This window comes from Marmota marmota, unplaced genomic scaffold (assembly GCF_001458135.2).
Source record: "Marmota marmota marmota unplaced genomic scaffold, marMar, whole genome shotgun sequence".
In the NCBI taxonomy this organism is placed as follows: Eukaryota; Metazoa; Chordata; class Mammalia; order Rodentia; family Sciuridae; genus Marmota; species Marmota marmota.
The window spans coordinates 46,695,141-46,716,725 of NW_025999842.1; the positions used below are offsets into that span (position 1 = coordinate 46,695,141).

General features: G+C 37.5%; 1 protein-coding gene across 4 annotated transcripts in view; it reads right to left on the bottom strand.

Moving 5' to 3' along the window:
* Nucleotides 1-20,126: 20,126 nt before the first annotated feature.
* Arhgap18 (Rho GTPase activating protein 18) overlaps nucleotides 20,127-21,585 on the bottom strand; it is a 176,045-nt gene continuing 174,586 nt past the window's right edge. For all 4 annotated transcript variants that reach the window (XM_048798170.1, XM_015501120.2, XM_048798177.1 and 1 more), the window contains exon 15: nucleotides 20,127-21,576. In XM_048798170.1, the coding sequence (XP_048654127.1) occupies nucleotides 21,485-21,576 (92 nt within the window). In that variant the 3' untranslated portion in view covers nucleotides 20,127-21,484. The remainder of the gene's footprint in view (nucleotides 21,577-21,585) is intronic.

The following is a 21,585-nucleotide window of genomic DNA, read 5'->3' on the forward strand; positions in this document are numbered from 1 at the left end:
AGATCTTTTTTTTTTTTTTTTTTTTTCAGCAGAGTTCCACACAATGAGAAAATACTATGGTGCTTCTAGACAGATGGTCATTTCACCTCTCTGAATACTTCCACAAGACAGCCCATTCAATGTGGGAATTCTTCATTGCCAGAAAGATATTCTTTATTTAAAATAACTAATATTTATTGAGTCCATTTGGGAGAATTTTCTACCTGATGGCATGAAATCTATTCTTTGGAATGCCCCAGAATATATCTAATTTTTGTTCCCCCATTTTTATATACATCATTGAATATAGGAAGACCATTATCATAGCTGTTCTAAGAAGCCCTATTCCTTCTAGGTTATTTTCAACCATGTAAGATCACATTCATACTTCTCATTATCTGGCTCCTCATTCAGTGAATACAAATTATATTGTCACAAGACCTCTTAAAATATACTTAGCACAATTTAATGTAATTCTCTCAGAATGATTGGAAAACCCAGAATTTAGAGGCCATGTCCTTGTACTTGGCGCTCCCTAACTTTAGTTGGCAGAGTTTCCAGTCAGTGTCTTTTTCCTCCCCCAAGATGTATTGTATCATACAGAGTATATCGAATGTGTGGTCAACTAAAGAACAATTTAATTCATGATTTTTCTCAGAGAGCTGCACCAAGCCTATATACTTACAATTAATTTTCTTAATTGTAATGAATTTAAATTTTTCTCCAACTTAACCTTCATTGTTTCCTTATAGCTCGTTAGCATTTGAAACTGAAGGCTTTGGTCTAAAGGCTAAACACAGTTAGTTCATGGAGCAATTTTACCAGCCAGGCATGGTGGCACAGGCCTATAATCCCAGCAGTTCAGGAGGCTGAGGCAGGAGGATTGCAAGTTCGAAGCTAGGCTTGGCTACTTAGGCCCTAAACAACTTAGCAAGATCCTGTCTCAAAATGAAAACTAAAAAGAAAGAGCTGGGGATCAGTGGTTAAGTGCCCCTGAATTCAATCCTTGATACAAAAAAATTAAAAAAAAATAAAAATAAAAATTCCTCCTTCCCTTCTGTAAGTTGACATGGGACACAAGTTTCTGCTTGCATCTCCATATCCTCAGAGCCTTGGTCCTGAACATCTGTTCATCCATCTTGAGCTGTGTTTTATTACCTGTCAGTTTCTAACCTCATGATTTCTCTTCAGTGGTGTCACTTTAGTCCTTGCATCTGACATATCACATCTTTTATTTTCTTCTTCAGTTATGAGTAAGGTCTTGGGCTCTTCTACACTTATCAGCTCTTGATAAACACTGCACTGCTCAGCCCATCCTTGAAACCTCATGTCCCAGCAGGTTGCCCTAGTCCTATAGGGAAGGCCCATTGGACACTTGGTGCAGAAGCTTTTTGCTACTCTACCCCCCTCAGTTTACCACATATACAACCAGGTTTTGCCTTCATTTTCTAATTGCCAGTTACCTCTCTGCAAAGGTTTGGCCCAATTTCCCTTACACTTGGCTATTGGCCAGGGTCATGTTCTAACTGGGTAGAATACTGAGCATCTAGATTCATTCTGTGAGTCACCTCTATATGAAAATGTTGATGGTCACCACTTGAAATGCCATAGATATTGTGAACCTGAGTTTGATTGAGGAGCAACCAATATCTTTTTGACCCGGCATCTGGACTGAAGGTTTCACCTTTCTGAGAGTAAGCTTACAACTGAAAGAATCTCCTGAGTCTATCTTAATCTGTCTGCCTCTATGATTCGAGTTGGCTCAGTCTAAAACCCAGTCTGTTAAAATTCCTACAATAATCTTTCATTTGACTGTGTGATCAATAGGTACTTGTCTACACTCTATTTGCTGACTTTTATCAGCATGACTTTTTCTTCTCTGAAATTGCAAACAACCAAAAATAATATTGAATAGAACTGTCAGCCTGCTTGAGACTTTCTTTGAGATTTTAAAATGATACCAAGTTACAACTAAGTAAGTTTATTTAAGCATACTGTAATTGAATTCCCATTTTACAATTTTCTATTGGAACACCCAAAAGATTGAGTCCAATATTTGCCTAATTTGATGCTGTATCTCTGACAGTCTCTTTTAATCCACCAATTATTGTTTTAAAAGAAAGAAGTACATGAGATTCATTTGGCATACATTGTTCCTAGTGAACCCAGTATAGTTCCACATACTCAGGTTTACTGACTTATAGTTATTGCAACTGCATATAGGTTAGGACAGCCTTGGGGGAAAAAATGGCAAGAGATAACTCTTACAGTGAGTGTTCCACAGTGAAAGAGAATCACAGCACAGTATCTTTTTTCTCTGACTTTTTGAAATATGCTTCCTGAAATAGTATAATAAGTAAACAGGGAAAACAATAGAGAAAATTTTAGGAGAGTTTTCTATATTTCCATAGAATGAAAAGAAAAATAACTTTTGGAGTTTTTAAGGATTGGTTCTACCTAAAATTTACTATTTATATGACTCGAACTTGTTTGATTTTCAGTTTCCTTAAGTGCCAATGAGAGTTTAATATCAATATTATAATTTGGTGGTAAGGACTAAATTAACATGTAAAGCAGCTAATCCTTACACATTTCCTAAAGGTAAATTCCCTTTCTCTTCATTTTCTTCTCCCAAATAGTGTTCTAAAATTTCTTAATTTTGTTCTTCAGATTTGACTTCCTATTCCTTATAATAGAATACATTTAGTAGAACATCAATTGCCTACCACTATTTTCTTTCAGTATCTTCCAGCTTCCCCTAAGTGGATACTAGTTTCCAATTATTTCAGCCAAAGGCAAACCTGAGCAAAATAGAAAAATAGGTATATACTCCCTGGTTACTATAAGTACTGTGAAGTGCCATCTTAATGCTTTCAGGAATATCATATTTTATTTACATATATCAATAATACAAGTCAATGGTATTCTCCCAAAAAACACTTCCTGGAATCTAACTCTTCACATTTGGGTATGGGAGGTGATCCATAAATGGCCTGGCCTCCATTAGTCCATTTCTCCCAAAATGCTATGTTTAGGACTTATTCTTGCATCTGACACATCATATCTTTTATTTTCTGTGAAATGTCTTGCATCTTTTTCTTCATGAAATCTTCTAGTTAAAATTGCTACTCTGCTGCCAGTTGGATTTATTGTTCCATCTCCATCTATATATTTACCTTATTTAAAAACATTGTTTTCATTTTCTAACCACCTTCTGGGGTTATCCTTTGATTCCTTTCAATTATTGGGGACTCAACGATCAGGACTAGCTTTATCTTTCCTATTTTGTTCCCCAAAACCTCTCCCTTTTTTTGAATACTTTAACATGATGCCAAACTGCATCCTCACAAATCCAAAATCTCACTCGTGATAACAAATAACCAAGTTAGAAACCTACCCCCATACCAACCTATTTATAATAATAATAGTGTTCCCACCGCATTGTGTTCTCCTCTTTCAGCAATACTCAGAAAAGGTATCCAAGAATGCTGAGGATTTCTCTTTTTAGTTCCCTCCAAGTTATTTTAGAAAACATAAGAGTGACAGAAGTTTAAGGAAAAAATGTTGGGAATAATCAAGGCTGTTAGCAAGCCCCATTTCAGTGAGCAGGGCACATAGCTAGTCATCTTTAGATGCATTCTCAGAGTCCCTTTCTAAAAGAGGCATACTGTTTATAATAGTGAATTTTCTTTAGAACATTTTACACAACAGTACAAAGCTTCTTCACAACTAGTGTCCAACAAGCCTAGAAAATATCCTCTACCTCCTTTTTCACCTGGTGTTCAATTTTTAAAAAAAGATTACTTACTTCATTAAGATACAGAAGTATCTTTAAAGAACAGAGAGTCACAAGTTTAAGTCAAATACAAAATTCACTTAACTACTTTGGGTTAATTGCTTCACTTCTCGAGTCTAAGTTTTCTCATCTGTAAATGAAAAGAACATTATCTGCTTCCTAAGACCGGTATGAAAGGTAGGTGAGAGTTTATCTGAAAGGATTTTATAAAATATAAAGCAGGTGCTATCATCTAATTCAGGCAAAATAGCAGAAGGGAACCACCTGTCAGGTGAAGGGAAAGTGCTATAGAATGTGCACTTTGGCCTGGGGATGTAGCTCAGTGGTGAAGGGCTTGCCTAGCATGTGCAAGGCCCTGGGTTCAATCCTCAGCAACATAAAAAAATGCACTTTGGATCAGTACATGAATCCCATTTCCCTAACTACAAAAATATCATCTTTGCTTCAAGTTATCTTTCTGATCTCTAACTTCTTACTGAATGGATATTAGTGATGATGACATGTAGAGATGGGTGGGGCTCTAGAAAATGGTAGTATCCCTGAGAGCATAAGAAAATAAATTCAAACACTGATTGTATACAGGACTCATTATTTTGCATCTTGTTGGCATTGATTAGAGAAAGAAGAACCAAAAGGTGTAAATGTGTTTTAATTTCTCAGAGAATTAATATGTCCCTCTACATATGGACAACTAATTTTGTAAAGTAAATCATATTTTTCCTACCCATTTTGCAATTATTTCTGATATCCAGTCACTCCTCTTCTTCTGCACTCTAATCCCTCTGCATATCCCCTCTCCTGTATCCATCTCATATGCCTCTTATTTTCCTCGATCAACATGTGGTCAACTTCCAAATACAAATCTCTAGCCCAGACATCTCTCGTGGTGGACTTTAATATCTAACTGCCACACAACACTCCCACTTGGATATCCAGCGTCTCAAACTTAACATGGCCTAAACTGAACTGATCTTTACCCTCCAGCTCACTGTTCCCAGTTTCCCACATCTTAGTTAATGTCTATTCCAATTTTTGTTGATTAGACCATTGATAATGGAGTTACATGTCCATATCACTTCTATCAGGAAATCTTTTTGGCCCTACCCTTCAAAATAAACTCAAATCTGACTACTTTTTACTGATCCTGTGGCTACCAGTTTAGTCTCAGTCAACTTCTCTTACCAAATTTACACAATGGCCATCTTGCGGTGTCCTTGTTTTTACTCCTCTTCTCTCCATCACCCTCAACTCTGAGTCTTCTCTCAAAATAGCAGCGGAACAATTTTTTTTAAAACCTATGTCTGGGCATGCTGCAGCTCTTCTCAAAACCCACTAACAATAACACATTTTACTCAGAGAAGCCTTTCCAAGGTGATTCCACTGTTACCTCTATGACCTTATTATCCTACTCTGTACCCCAGGCTCCCTGTCTCAGACACACTGGCCTTTTACTCTACCATAACATTTAGGCACATTCCACTTTTGTGGTCTCCATATTGGTTTTTCTGTCAGCCTGGTGGGTGTCTCACTTTATAAGTCTATAAATCTAACTTCTTCACATTGCTGACAATCTCAATGACACCTGTACTGACTACCCTGCTTAAAGCTGCAATTCTCTTCCCTAGCATCACAGATCTGTCTCATCCTGTTTGTTCTCTCTCTCTACCTGAAGCCCATGAACTCCAACATGATATTATTTTCTGTCTCACTCTATCACTTTATTAGACCATAAGGACCACAAGGGTGATAGCCCAGGCAGAGTGCTTGGCAATCAATAGAAATTTGTTGAATAAATTTCTTTAGTCTTAGTTTTCTGGAGTATTAAAAGTTGAGTAGTATTTTCATTTCCTATTGCTACTCTAACAAATTACCATATATTTAGTTCTCATAAGACACTACAAATTTATGTGCTATAGTTTTGAAAATTGGAAGTCTAAAATAAAGGTGTCAGTAGGGCAAGGTTCCTTCTAGAGACTTTAGGGAGATTGTTTCCCTTGACTTTTTCTGCCTTTGGAGATTATCTGTATTCCATGGCTCATAGCCCCTTGCTTTCTAGCATCATGCCTCTTTTGTCAGTTCTCCTAATCTTGCTCCAGAATAATCTCCCCATTTTATGATCCTTAATTTTTTTCATATCTACAAAATTCCTTTTGCATAGAAGGTAATGTTCATAGATCCCAGAGAGGAGGACATGGACATCTATGTAGTGGTGGAATGAGGGGCAATGCTCTACTTACCATGTGTGGAAAACAGGTTTGTGGAATTGACACGTTGCAATTCTCCCTAGCCACATTAAGGATTTGGGACCGTGTTCTAGGGAACATTGGAAACCACTGAAGGGACTTATGTAGGGAAAGTGGCCTCATCAGATTTACATTTGAAAACACATTGCTCCTTGTAAGGATGAGGGGAAAGAATGGAAGAGCAATAGGGATGTGACCACATCAGTTGGGAGAATGATGCAATGGTCCAGGTCAGAGTGCCTTGCTGTATATTGAGTCTTGGCTTCTTCTTTCACCCTCAATTAGTCATTCCAAGGATTCACTGAGGACACACACAAAGCACTGGCTTGGGTGCATAGATTGTTCTGGCTATAGGTAGCGGTAACTGTTATCTGTTCTTAACAAAATTCTAGAGCTACTGCTTGAAAGAAAATGAGGTATTGATCTCATCTTACCCAAGGAATTTAAAAACCAATAAAATGCTGACAGGAGCACAGTGGGATAAGGAGCTGGCCTCTGCACATCCCAATTAGGTTGAGAAGACCTATCTGTAAACACCTTCTGCAAACAAAACCAAGAGATGACCAGAGTTCAGAGAGAACGTTTGGATCACAGATTTCAGTAACAGAGAAGCAAAGAGAAAGTCACCATTGAGATGTTTGGTTGCCAGAGACAGAATATTATGAAAATGAATGATATTGAGAGTCCTTGGAGGTGCTTTACCATGTGTCACCAGGCAAGGAGGGATAACAGTGCCGTGTATAGAAGCATAGACTTGAGCATGAGTCGATTCAAGTCCTGACTTTGTCATTCACTCCTTTTACCATTGGGAAAGTTACACAAATTTTATGAGCCTCCATTACCCTTTCTGAAAACAAAGATACTAATAGAAATATGTGCCTCATGGGTCTTTATTAGAATTTAATGAGAAAATGCTGTGCAAATGCAAAGCATGACCCAGCATGGGTATCCAAATAGTTGTTTTGTTATTATTTGGGCTGTAACCTTTTTTCTCCCCCTTCTATTTATTCATCCAGTGCCATTTAATGAATTCTAAAACGGCATCTGGAAGATAAGGGAAGCAGGAAAGAGACTAGATGGAAGCAGAGAAGGAATTGTAGGTTCAGTACCAAGTCATCTTACCAAACACAGGACCTGAGTCATTTTGACTGAAGCAAGGCTGGGGACTTGCGTTGCAGTTGAGGTGTGTTACCAAGAGCAGGCAAAGAGCCAGCAAGAGAACATGTAGGCATGAACCAAGGGAAGAGAGAATACTGGTTTCAATGTGTCACGAGATGGTCATCTCCTGGAGTACCTGGCTCATTGTCACCAGGAATCTGATAGCCTACAAAGAGGAGGATAAGCAAGAACACTGGAGGACAATGGTTGTAGTCTTGCAACTGCCCTCTCTGCGGAAACCACACACATTAGCCTTCCTTAGATGAAAGGCTGGAGAAGCTGTTTCCAGACTACTCTGGAGGGTATTAAGTGCCTCCTATTTGAGTACAAAAAAGAACTACATAAACATAAGAACGATGTCAATAGACACAATGATAAAGACATTAGATATCATTAAGTCTAAGAAAGCCTAGTAGAGTTTTCCAACAGATTTGAACTGTTGAGGCTTATAAGTTGCATATGGTTAGGAAGGGGAAAAAAAGTCTAATTTTCCTAAAGCCAAGGGAGCAGGTGTGGTATGAGTAAAGTTTATAAACAAAAAGGAAAGTCCACATGACTGAACAACTGAGCCCCCTCTCAAGAAAGAGGGGAAGGGGAGAATTGCTGGTCCATAGTCTACCCCTTTTTAGCCTCCTGAGTTTAGCCTGAGAGAAACACATTTAACTCTGAGATGAAAGAACTTTGGTGTTATCTCAGCTAAGTGCTTCTTGGAGCAGGTACTTAGAAGATGCCCACCATAAGTGTAAAAGATTTTGAGACTAACAAGTGTAAGATGACTTTGGTAGACTATAAAATCAATTATATACATACAAAAGAGATGCCAATGGTGTCCTATTACCTACCAATTGCAAGCTCCTTACCCTGATTTGGAAAAATCTTCCATTGCTCTACTTAGTCCACATTCTAGGATAAGGTGATATGTCCCAAATGCTGTTCTGGGTGTAGAAACTAATGAGAGCATGCTCAGTCTAAACTCCCAGGAAGAAACTCCCTCAAGGGTCTACCCTGGTTCCAATTACACACAGCAAGTCATCAAAAAATTGCTACCAGAGCCCCACATGTGTGCACCAGGGCAGGAAAGCTGTGGATTTGGTAGAGATCCAAGTGTGTCCAGACTATCTTTTCCTTTATCATTGGTCTTTTCTCCTCAGTCACGTTAGACTTGTTGGAAAAAGGAAATGGACACAGCCTTCAAAGATGAGCTTTGGATATTGGTCAGAATATGTGCTCAGGCTTAGAAATCTTATATTTCCCTGTTCTACATTGAAGGGTCAAGGCCTTAGCGAAGGCTAAAGAATGTTGGGAGCATCTAGAGAGTGGGGCTTTTCTGGTGTGTTCTGATTCCTGACCAGGAAACGTGTAGGTGCAGCTGTATACTTTTAGTCTGTTTCAATCTCAGCCATGTTATTTTGAAATATCATTATTTTGAAAAGACCAACCCTGCCATGTTGTGGAATTAGTAGTTCTAGTTGATATATTGACAAAGCCTCATGCATAGACTCACATAATGGCAATTAGACCTTGGGGATGAGTGAACACCATTTGCAGAGCCACAAGAACTCAGTGTCACCTCATGAGGAAATCTCTTCCTTACCTTTCCAACTGATATAATAGCTCCCTCTTTCCCATTCATTACCAGAGAATTTGGTTTTACTCTGTGGACTAGATCATAAACATAATACCACTGTCACTTAGCAAGTGTGATTTCTCTGAAAATTCTTCACTGGTAAAACAGGAGATAAAAATCTCACCTTTTAGGTATGCTGTGAAACTGAAAAGCCAATGTATATAAAACACATATCACATTGCCTGGTACAAAGTGCTCAATGCAAGCTAGTAACACCACTATTTGTTCTTGAGGCAGTAGTACCTTACTGCTATTTGAATATAATACTACTACCTTAGTAAAAACAATTAAATAGAAAAACGGGCAGTTCAAGAAGGTATTTCTAGCCAAATGCCTAATGGAGTATTCTGCCAAACACTGGGCAAATCTTCCCTGAGACTTTAAACACAACAAGGATACTAGCTGCTTTTAGCTAAGTATAACCCTGTTGGGGCTAAATTCACCTATCTCCTCAGAATTCTTTTAGAATCCTACCTACAATGTGTGGATAAGCTCTAGGTGTTCATTAGTCACAAGCATTCTCTGAGCACCTACAGATTTCCAGTTATTGGAGAGGTCAGAGGAGATAAGACCCTGTTCTAGGTGCTGACAGTCTCTTTCCTAGAGGTGTTATACTGATCACATCATCAATGCACATCTCACAAAACTTAATGGTCTGCAATGATTTCACCTGTCAGTTTGCACTCTGAAGCAGCAACGTAATCCCTTATAGGTGACCACATCCCTCATGCCACTGTTGCCAGCCCTACTCCTGCTCTGGTTCCAATAGCATCTCCATTGCTGTCCTTACTAACATTCAAAAAAGAGGAGTATGATATACAGTGGATATACAATGTGTTGATGTCAACGCTCATTTGTTGTATCCAGGTTTCCTGTATGGGTTGGTTCACCGTAGCTGCATGTGGCGCAATCTTATGCCTCCCTTCATAAGCTGTGAAGCATACTAAGCATTTGGCTTGTATTTGGGTTCTTATCTTCATAGAACAAACTACATGCTATCTACCAAGCTTCTAATCTAGTTACAGACAGAGGGAAATACACTCCGTGTTTTCAGTTTTAATTAGCGATTCTCCCAAATCTATGTCCTTATAATTACCATCCTTAAAGTTCATCTGCTACCTTTGCACTCATTTACATTTGAATATTCATGTATAGTTGTATCATCTTCATACTAGGATGCTCTTATGTGCCCTGGGGCTAAAAGGTTTTTGTTTTCTTTTTGTGGTGCTGGGGATTGAACCCAGGGCCTTGTGCATGCTAGGCAAGCACTCTACCAACTGAGCTATATCCCCAGCCCACTGAAAGATTTTTAATTTATTATTGTATTACTAACATTTACTCACTAGTTATTATATTTCTTCTACTAGAAGATTCATTTTCCTTATTACTTCCATAGGTACTGCCCTAACCAAATGACTAACAATTACATAAAAAATGTGCTTAGATATATTGGTATAAAAGTTTCAAAGTCATTTAAATCACACACACACACCACTTTTCCACCGACTAAATGCCTGTTTACTCATAGGATGATGCAAACCCAGCTCTGCAGTGAAATACCATGACAAACTGGTAGGTGAGTAGCCAGGCCATATGGATGATTAAAATTTGAATATTGCTCCTATGTCCCTAAACTTATTTGTATATATTTTCGTATAGGATCGAGCAGTTTTAAGTATCACCTAACTTCTGAGGGGAAAATAATTTGTAAGGAATTTTCAATTTGAAAGGAAATTCTATTTCTCTGGAAATTCCTACTTTTTGGTCCTAGGAATTGAACACAGGGATGCTTAACCACTGAGCCATGTCCACAGCCCTTTTGATTTTGAGATAGGGTCTGGCTAAGTTGTACTCTTTCTGCCTAAGCCACTGTGATTACAGACATTCACATTCATGCAACACAATTCCTACTCTTAAATCAACAAGTTCCAGAAAAGAATGAGGATCAATGTTATTCTAAACACCAACTTTCCAAGAATAGATAGTGCATAACTTCTAAGTCTTCTGATTTAGTCAGCTCATATGGCCATAATAGTGAATGGCTAAAAGAGCAGATATCTATTTCTCACAAAGACGAAATTACAAAGTCCAAAGTCAAGGTGATGTATGATTCAGTTCTTGGTTTAGACTTATTCCCTGGCTTGCAGACAACTGCCTTCCTACTGTGTCTTTTCATGGCCTTTCCTTGGTGAATGCTCATGGGGAAAGAGATCTTAGTGTTATAAGGCTGCTCATCCCATAATAAGGAACCTGTCCTCATGACTCATCTGACCTTAATTACCTCCCAAGGGCCCCATTTTCAAATGCCATCACATGGGTAGTTATATCTTCAACAAATGAACTTCAGGGGAGCATGTTCAGGCCATAACACCTTTACTGAATAATGACCTTTCAGTTCAAAAGGATTCGGAACTACCAAGGGAAAAAAAATTCTTTATATAAAGTAAAATTGAAATATTTAAAATCAAATAGAGGAAACACTTTCCACTCATACCAAGGATGCTGCTAATATTGATTTATATTACTATGGGTCAGGTGCTCTATAATATTTATATTCTATAATATTTATATTCCCAATTATACTTTTATACTTATTCAATGTACAAATGATAAATCTAAGTGTCCTAAACAGTTTATATGTTAGTAATTAAAGACTGTAAAGAGATACTTTTTCTTTTCTGAATTCACTAATAAACATGAGATATGATTAGCCTCATTAGTTATCCATGAAATGCAAATTAAAGCAGCAAAATGTCATTTCTTCACCCATGAAATTAATGAATATTAAATAAAATGTTGAGCAGACATGAGATTATCACTCAACCACTACCAACAGAAGTATGAATTAGTACAACTTTCCTAAAAATCCATTTGGCAATTTGTTCAATAAGACCTTTAAGTATTTTTCTACTTTTGAGTCAGTAGCCATTTGCTGTTATACCTCTGAAAAGTTGAAAAATGAGTGATCATAATAGCTAACTAATAAATCCATATATAAATCAGATTGATTCAAAATAGCTTTCAAAAAAAATTATGTATTTCCTGGTAGGCCATTACAAATAATTCTGATGATGTATTTATAACTAGCATATAATGAACTTAAAGGTAGTTCAAAAAACCTGAGTAATCATTGCCGTAACTAAAACCTTTTATTCCAATTTACACTCATGTATGAAAATTTTTCTTGGTGTCTATACAAATCTATGTAATGAAAAATAATCTTGAATTAAGAATAAAAGTATGAATCCCTTGAGGGGGGTGAAACAAATGTTATCCTCATTAAAAATCCCATTTATAAAAAACTCCCCCCTTTATAATTTTACTGGTAAAATTATACATAATAGATTTGTTGTTACATATTCATAGGTGCACACAATAGAACAACAGATTGGTCAGTTTCATTCCCCAGTACTTCTCTTTTTACCTCCCCTACCCCCTCTATCTGGTCCCCATTCTCTACTCTATTGGACTCCCTTCTGTTTTCATGAGGTTCCTCATTTTCTCTCCTTTCTAACTTCTACATATGAAAAATACGACCCTTGACATTCTAAATTTGGCTTATTTAGCTCAAGATAATGCTTTCAAGTTCCTGCAAATAACAATTTCATTTTTCTTTATGGCCAAACAAAACTCCATTGTGTATATATACTATATTTTATCAGTTCATCTGTTGACAGACGCTAGGCTGGTTCCACATTTTTGGTTACTGTGAATTGTGCTGCTGTAAACCATGGGAATTCAGGTATCACTATAGTATGCTGACTTTACATAAATACCGAGTGGTATAACTGGGTCATATGGTGGTTCCATGCCTAGTCTTTTGAGGAAACTCCATACTGGTTTCCACAGTGGTTGTATTAATTTACAACCTACCAAGAGTATAAAAGTGTTTTTTTTTCATCATATCATCTCCAGCAGTTATTTATATTCTTGATGACTGCCAGTCCAACTAATGTGAGATGAGATCTCATTAATAGTTTTGATTTGCATTTCCCTGATTGCTAATGATATTCAAGATACTTTTATTTGTTGGTCATGTGTATTTCTTCTTTTGAGAAGTGTCGTTTTAGTTGTTTTGACCATTTGTTGATTGGGTTATTTAGGTTTTTTGGTGATTGAGTTTTTTATATATTCCTCTGTTGGAAGAGTAGCTAAAAGATTTTCTTCCATTATATAGGATCTCCCTCCATGCTCCTGTTTCCTTTTCTGAGAAGATTTTGACATCCAATTTATTGTTTGTTTAATTTCTTGACATTAGGAGTCCTGTTAAGGAAGTGGTTGCCTGTGTCTGTATGTTGGAAGTGTCGACCCTACATTTTCTTCTAGCAGTTGCAAAGTTTCTGGTCTAATTCCTAGGTCTTTGATTCACTTTGAGTTGACTTTTGTGCAGGTTGAGAGGTAGGAATCTAGTTTTATTCTTCTACATATGGATAACCAGTTATTCTAGCACCATTTGTTAAAAATGCTACCTTCTCTCCAACATGTTTTTGGTACATTTGTCAAGAACCAGATGACTGAATATGTCTTCTAATATCTGTTTTTATGCGAGTACCATGTAGGTTTTTGTTCCTATAGTTCTGTAGTACAATATGAAGTCAGTTACTATGATTCCTACAATACGCTTAGAATCGCTTTGGCTATTCAGGGTCTTTTACCCTTCCATATGAATTTTAGAACTTTTTTCTAGTTCTTTTAAGAATGGCATTGGTATTTTGATGGGTATTGCATTAAATCTGCAGATTGCTTTTGGCAATATGGCCACTTCAGCATTATTATTTCTGCCTATCCATGAACACTGAAGGTCTTTTCATCTCCTAGTGTCTTCAATGAAAAGTTCAAGGAAAGTATAAAAATTCTTGCCATTAATGAGCTTCCATACATTTTTTTAAAAAAATTCTATTTGAAATCTTTTAAAGAATTAGAATATCCTTGGCAATTATTTAAACTCGTGAAGAATTTTAGATTTTAACAGAAAAAATATGCAAAGTGGTGGATAATTTTCGGGTGTATGTAAGTGAAAATAATTTGAACAGAATTGTAGAGCATTCAGTGCACTGTTTGCCTTTCAATAATTAGTGTTAGAAACAAAAGGTTTCCATAACATTTGTTCTGAATCTCGTTTTCCATGGAATCATAGTTTCCAATGTATCTAGCATGAGGTGCTCAAGTTTTGCTGCATGGAATATAGTGGACAAAGCAATTATCCTCAAACATGGCCATGTAAAAGAGCAGCAAGAGTCAGAGTGACATTTCCCAATTCCCAAAGTATTCTCAAAAGTGCTGCTAACCTGGAACACATTTTAGTGCTTCAGGGTTACCAGTCCCTTCTAAACACCAGCTTCCAAACAAACTGGTTTAAAAACCATTTGACTTAAGAATTTTCTCCAAGTTTAAAAATCAAAAACTAGTGACTCTCTTAAGGTCTGGCAAAATTCTTAGAGGAATTTTCACCTTAGCGTAGCCAATATTATTCAAAAGTTAACCATTTCGAGTAGTTAGTGCAGGTGCTTCTTACAGAGAGTTCCCCTTATCTACCATACTAAAGTTAGCAATAGATGAATTTAACATTAGAAAGATGTGCAAGCTGTGATCAAGTTTCCCCTCTGCAAAAAAAAAAAAAAAAAAATCTTTGCTGACCCTTATTCCTTGTGCCCCTCCCCATAATGATCCCAATTGAGTTCACAGCTTCCAGTTCCTATTTACATCTTGGCCTACAGAAAATGCTTTGGTTCCCCATCAGTCCCAACACTCTAGACTCAAAATCTAGGTCTGCCCTGAACTTCCGCTCCAGGGGATTCTATTTCACATTTTGTCAGATTCACTTCTCTCAATTATTTGACATAACTTATTTCCTTTCTTAAATCCATCTCTGACAGCTATGATTTTTACTCCTCTGACATGAGGACTGTGGCTTGAACTGCTCTTTCCTTCCTCCCCTAAGTAGAGGGAAGCATATCTCAAAGTGAGGTAGCCTCTCATTTCCTTTGCACCTATAGCTTTAATTATCATCTCCTGCAAGCATTTTCTAAATATATACTTTTCAAAGAAATCCACCTTAAAAAAAGTTTCATTCCTAACTATTCATTCAGCCTCTTCAAACACCTTAATCTCAACACATTGTTATTATTTTTCCTTTCCACTCCTGTAATATTCTCCTCTTGCTCCATGCCCTCTATCCCTAAACTAACTATGTCCCTCTATTCTGGGATCCATTGAAAAGAAACTGCCTAAATAAATAAATAAAATCACCATTAATTCTTAGGGCCTTTAACTCTTCTGCATCCTGTGGAATCATCAAGTCTTCTTGACTCCAACATTGGTTAACCCATTCTCACTTTTCATTGCCATAGGCCTAATTCTGAATCTCAACTTTTTGACTGGGTCTAGATTTTCACATTCTAACTGGGTTTCCAGCTTAAATACCACTCCTCCTCACTGCCTCTGATGCTGCCCAATGAACACTACCCTTTGTCTGTGTTCCTATAGTTTAAGTTTATCCTACAGTTAGTTGTACCTGTATCCTCCCTCAAATCAGGGGATGCATTTTTGTCAAATGGACTCTATCACCAGTCATCAATCCTATCCACAAATGTATTTCCACAGGTAGATTAGATTTACATCATATAATCAATGATACATCACCCATAGTATTAACTGGTATAGCACACATAGCAAGCACTTGGAAAGAGGAACAAGTGAGGATCTTATTTCTTTCTGAGCCTTTAAAGTATTCCTTATCATAGTAATGCCTAAATGAGCTCACAATATACTTTAAAACAATACCTAACTAACTATAATAATTTCTTAAGAATAAAAATTTTGTTGCTGGAGATGAAACAGTGGCATAACATTTGCATAGCATGCACTAGGCCCTGGGTTCAACCCATAGCATCAAAAATAATGATAAAACTTGTTAATTCCTTCCACTTTCTTCACATAAAGACAAGCATGAGGATGCATGCCCTGGAGTATATTTCAAGAATCTTGGAAGAAAGGAGAAGCACAATCCCCCAACAGTTAATTCCTTGTATTCAATAGAATTCTTCCTTGCCAATTATAAACTGAGTGGTGCAAGCACCCAAAGCCAAGGTGCCCATGATTCCTCCACTAAAACGAAGTTGTAAAGGTACAAGTAATAACTAAATCATTGTTTTTGTACTTGCAATAAAACTACAGTTAGGTACAAAAAACAAAATTTTAACTAATGGTCAGCTCAGCAGTTGGGCCACAGATTCCTTCTCCTTATGAGTTTCCCTCCAGGGGAAATACCTTGTTCCCTTTGGCCCTGGCTGGAAAGGAAGGCAACCTAAAGCAGAGATTATATGAAAGCTGTCAGTTTCTAAAGGTTACAAGAGATGCAACAGGATACAGAACTGAGCTGCCAAGGTGCAGTAAGAGGCGAACATCAAAAGAGGGATATAGCAGTGAGGAGAGCTGCTTTCCCTGAAGCTTATCTGAACTACTTTGGTTGAGAAGACAAGACTTGAAACCTCAAGATAAAAAAAGTTTACCGTGACAAAGCCAGTGTGTCTTATCTCCAGGTACAGATGCTAAAGATGTATGTTTCCCTTCTACAATATGCAGTAACGTGTGAAAAACAACTCTTGAGCCCCTTCAAAAAAAACTTTTAAGGAGTTTAAGGAATGGTTATATGGAGGAAGGGGAATCTCATGTTTCCTCTGAAACCCTTTTGACCAGAGCCAAGGACCCTCCAAAACACTTCGATTCACGTGAAAAGAGAAACTGATGCCAAGTCCATATTCCAAGCCAACAGAAGTGGAAGGAAGCCAGGTATGCTGGCACACATGTTACTCAGTGACTTGGGAGGCTGAGGCGGGAGGATCACAAGTTCAAGACCAGCCTGGGCAACTTAGTTAGATCCTATCTCAAAAGGTAATTTTACGAAGGCTGGGGATGTAGATCAGTGGTAGAGTGCCCCTGGGCTGAATCCCCAGTACTGGAGGGTGGGGAGATAAAATCATTGCTATTTAATACTAATTAAATGTGAAACTTGAAAAACTGGGGTCCTAGAAAAACTATAACAATGAAGTGGGACCTCTATCAGTAGTAGCCAACACCAAGTGCCCAGGATCATTCTAGAAGTGATCAAGAGTGTAACATGAACTGAGTAAGGCTTTGTTTTCTTGCTGGGTCTCCTGGTCTGAGATTCAGGGAGAGAATTCTGTCCCTTCTGCCAGTCTTTACTTTAAATGAAACAAATGCTGTTTAGAGTACAAATTTTCTGGAATTATTGTGGTGCCACAGATCCTCCAAGGAAGAGATACAGCCACTGGTTTCATGTAGCAGAGGTGGCATTGGAACCAATGACCAAAGCAAAATAAAGGACAATCCTCAAACATCCCAGAAATGATTTGCCGCTTCAAGGAAGGAATGTTTATGGGAGATGCTTGCAGAATCACCAGAGGAGGAAAGGGCTTGCTATTCTAAACAGTTACTACCCATCTCCCTGAATCCCGTGTGTTTGTGATCTGTTCAATCTTTTCTTACTTTGAGGGGCAAAGAATACACTAAAATAACATTTTGAGGTGATGTACAACTGATAATATTGATCCTAATGAATGCTAATAAAAAATATTCATTTATTGAATATGCTGCTGAGCCTTTAGATAGATTATTTAATTCTAGTAAACTGATATACAAATTAGAAAATGAAGCAAAAGTCAACCTGGTCCAAGATCACACAAGTTAGTCCAGTGTTTGTTGGCTCTTCTCAAAAATTACTTAAATGTATATAAATATCCCCAAAACTTGGGCAATAAGAACATCTTCTACTTCTGCTTGTGCTTCATTTATTAGCTCCCCTGTGTAGAAACAGAATTCCTTGTAAGAAGCATCCACAGCCTTTAGTTCTTCTGCCATTCTCTTGACTCCCTATCACAGGCCCCATAACTTTACCTAGCTGTTCAGCAAGGTCAGTAAGATTTGTGTCCAATTCCCAGCCCTCATCTCATTTGAGTTACAGGTAGCCTTTGATGTAACCACTCCCTGCTCCTCAGTGCCCTTCCTCATTTGCCTAGGGCACATCATAATCTTAGTTGCCTCCAAATAACTTCTCCATCTCTTTGCTGATCCCTTTTCCTCCCAGCCTCTGATGTTGGGTAGCTCCAGAGCTTAGTTCTTGGTGATTTTTCTCCTGTATCACACTCTTCCTTTGTGATCTCATACAGGCCACAACTCAAGTTAAATCCCACATGCATGGCCATGACTTCGACCCAGACCTGCCTCTTGAACTTCTCATGTAACTCTCAGGACATTGACACTTGGATGTCCAACAGAGACATTCCTGCATCCCTAAATCCCTCAGAATATCTGATAAACCTTCTCCTTCCCTATTTATTGGAAATTCCATCCTTCTAATTGCTCAAGTCAAAACCCCTGTGGCAAACCTTGATTAAAAATGCATTCTTGTTCTGTCAAACTGGAAACCCTGTACCTCTCCATCTTCACCATGAGGAATGATGACCACTTCTTGTCACTTAGCAACTCCTGCCCTCAACAATACTGCCATTTACTCTGATGGGACCTGATTTTAACCTCAAGTTACCATCATCCTAATTAAGGCTCTCATGATCTTATCCCCTACCCTAACCTCCCCTCTTTGATATCATCTTTTTGCTTTCAAGGGCCCTGTATCTGCTCTTGTCACCCTTTGCCAAGTCAGGCACACTTCTGCTTTGGAACTTGGCTCTAAATGTTCCCTTTTCCTAGAATGCTCTTCCTCCAGATATCAATATGGCAACTCACTACATTCAATACGTAACGTGCCCATCCCTCTACTTCATCCCATCCACCCTGCTCATTTTGTCTCCATTGCACTTTCCACCTTTCAACATACCCCATAATTTACTTAATTTATTGTTCTACCCACTAAAGTATAAACTCAACGGGATTGGGGCTTTTTATTATTTTGTTCACTGATGCATTTATCAATATACTTAGCACATACATAGGTGTCTAATAAGCATCTGAATGAAGAACTATGTATACTAAACATGTCGGAGCTTTCCTTAGACACCTTTCCTCTTATTGTCCTGGTTTTCAGCCTTGCTTCTTGTCATCATCCTTCTGTGCTTGAAATAGACATTTGACAAAAGCCAAATTCTGAGATAACACACCTCCACCCCACCCACACACACAATGGGTTAAAGATAAAAGCAATAAGCTGAACATAGAAACTGACAATTATTAACTATAATTTTAGGAAGGGTAATCAACACAAGAGATCCAGTATTGTTGCCAAACCGCCTTGCAAATGCCTGGCAATGAGTCTCGGCCACTTACCTATGAACTCGGGTTCATTTCTTTGAATTTCCCATATTTCAGATTCAAAGGAATCCCTGACCAATACTGCCACCTACTGACAAATAGGTGAGAAATCAGAACAAAGTGCAAAAACAATTTTAACGAAAACTGGGAAACAATAGTGAAATATCCAGTGAAGTCAGTAAAATAAACTTCTTTCCCCAAAGCGAGTCAACCAGGAACTAACAGTGAATTCTCAGCAACATTAAGCAAAGAAATACACATTGAAGTGTAAGTGAAAAGAATTACATGACCTCTTCAGAAAAAAAAAGGCATCACCAAAATCTTTACAGGGCACCAATCTTCTATACACATGGCTCTTCTACTTTGCACCAGCAACTTCTGTAAGAGTTGAAATGTTTGAGACTCAAAGGCTAATATACTTGTTATTTTCCCTCACACAGACAAATCTGTGATATTTACAATAGTAGGCCAAAAAAAAAAAAAAGAAAAGAAAATCACAGTAAAGCATATGGGATGACCAGAATATTTACATTTAAGGCTCCAAGCTATCAAATTTCTCATCTTTAGATTTGTGTGAGAGATTTTAATTTAGTTGGATCATGCGTTCTAGGAAGGGCAAATTAAAATGACATTTTAATGTATTTACCAAAATCTTTTTCATGATCAAAAACCTGCTCCCCCTGGTTGGGTAGTAAATGGAATGAAAATCAGTTTCCGTATGCTGTAGAACACCATTTACTTATTTTACTCAAGTGGACCTTTAAAATAGTAAATAAGAAGCACTTAACACATTTAAACTATTAAAACATTTTGCTGAGAAATTTGTAGTGTCAAACAACAGTATTTTGAAAGTAAAGCAATTTGCAGAAGGGAAAAAAAAATCCAAGGAAGGAGATAAGTTTATATCCCCCATCTTCCAAATTTAAAAATTACACAGGAGCAATGAGTAGATGTGACTTTTTAATAACAAAAATAGTTCATTTGTCAGCTTAAAAGGCACATAGGGTTAAAGGTAATAATTCCAAGAGACAATAACTTAGAAAAATGCATTTAATTATAAAAATTTCTTTAAATAAAAAAGCAATGGCACAAATCACCACAAAGTTACTCAAGTGATTATATCCACAGGCTGCTCTTGCAATATGCTACAAATTTATGCCTGTTCTCACTAACAATTTTCCCTCCTAATTAGTGACATCAATAGCTTCCGAAAATGTAATTTGTCCTAAAGTACTACTAAAAGTATCATGAACACAGTTGGTGCAGTGTTTACATCACCTTTTATTTAGTACACTCTAACATCATAAAATATTTAACATTTCTCTTTTCCTTCATTTCTCTTATTTACAGTACGGAGGCTCATCTATTGTCACAGTGTGGCTTGTGCACTAAAATCCCTGGGAACTTTCTACATTTTAATAGATTTACTGATTATTTAAAATAAGTACACAAACAAAAGCTCATTCACATGACTGTCACAGCCAGAAGAATAACTCTTCCACTAGACTTATTCAGGAGGAAAAAAAATCCCACTTTAAGAATACATTCTCCAACCACTATCGGATTATACTATCATGCATATTTATAGTGCTAATACAACAATAGGTAAAGCCAGCTATGACTTCTTGCGTTTCAGTTGGAAGGGTACAGCAAACATGAAGTGATTTGGCTTTTACTCTCTAGTTATCAGTAATTCAGTTATTCCACATGGGTATGTTTTATTTATTCTTAGAACTGTTAGAAACTGCCAATTATTATCAAACCATTAAATACTTCTATCTTCTTGATCCTGGAAATAGTTTTGCACATATCAGGAAAAAAAAAAAAACCTCACAAATCACTGAATGCAGCAGAAACAAGCAGGATGGTATTGTTTGGGCAAATGACTCAGACATGCATACTAATGTTCTATAGTGCCAGGAATACTGTTGAATAAGGTCTGTTTCAACATGTGTTGTCTTCACAACTTGCTATACCTGCTATTTATCTTTTTATTGTTGTTGTTAAAAAATATCAAACCTCATTGAGGGAAGGCAGATGCAAGGAGCTACAAAAGGTGAGAAAGCATATATTGCAGAATATATGATTTTAGGGGAAAAAAAGTGAGCAGGTAGAGACATTCATACTAAAAACCAGTCACATCTGGATGCATTTCAGAGCATATGAAAAAGCCCAGAAACTAAGTAAGCCCCTCTCTTTTCCAGTGGTACTTGTTTCTAGTAACAATTAGCATCATTCTGGCAGCAGCACAAATCTAACTTTTTAAGGCTTGAGGGTGTCACGTCTTAATAGGTGGGTACAGTTGACTATTAAGAGCCCTGACATTTCACTTATATATAGTCTTGATCCCAGCAAGCATGATTGTAGAGGTAGTGGATCAGCAGCTTCAGTCTTCTACAGTGGCTTTGACTTGATGACCCACTCGGCATTTGGATTGAGCTGATACAAGTCCTTCATATAAGTGTCATCATCAAGACGGCGTTCCCCTGTTGGAG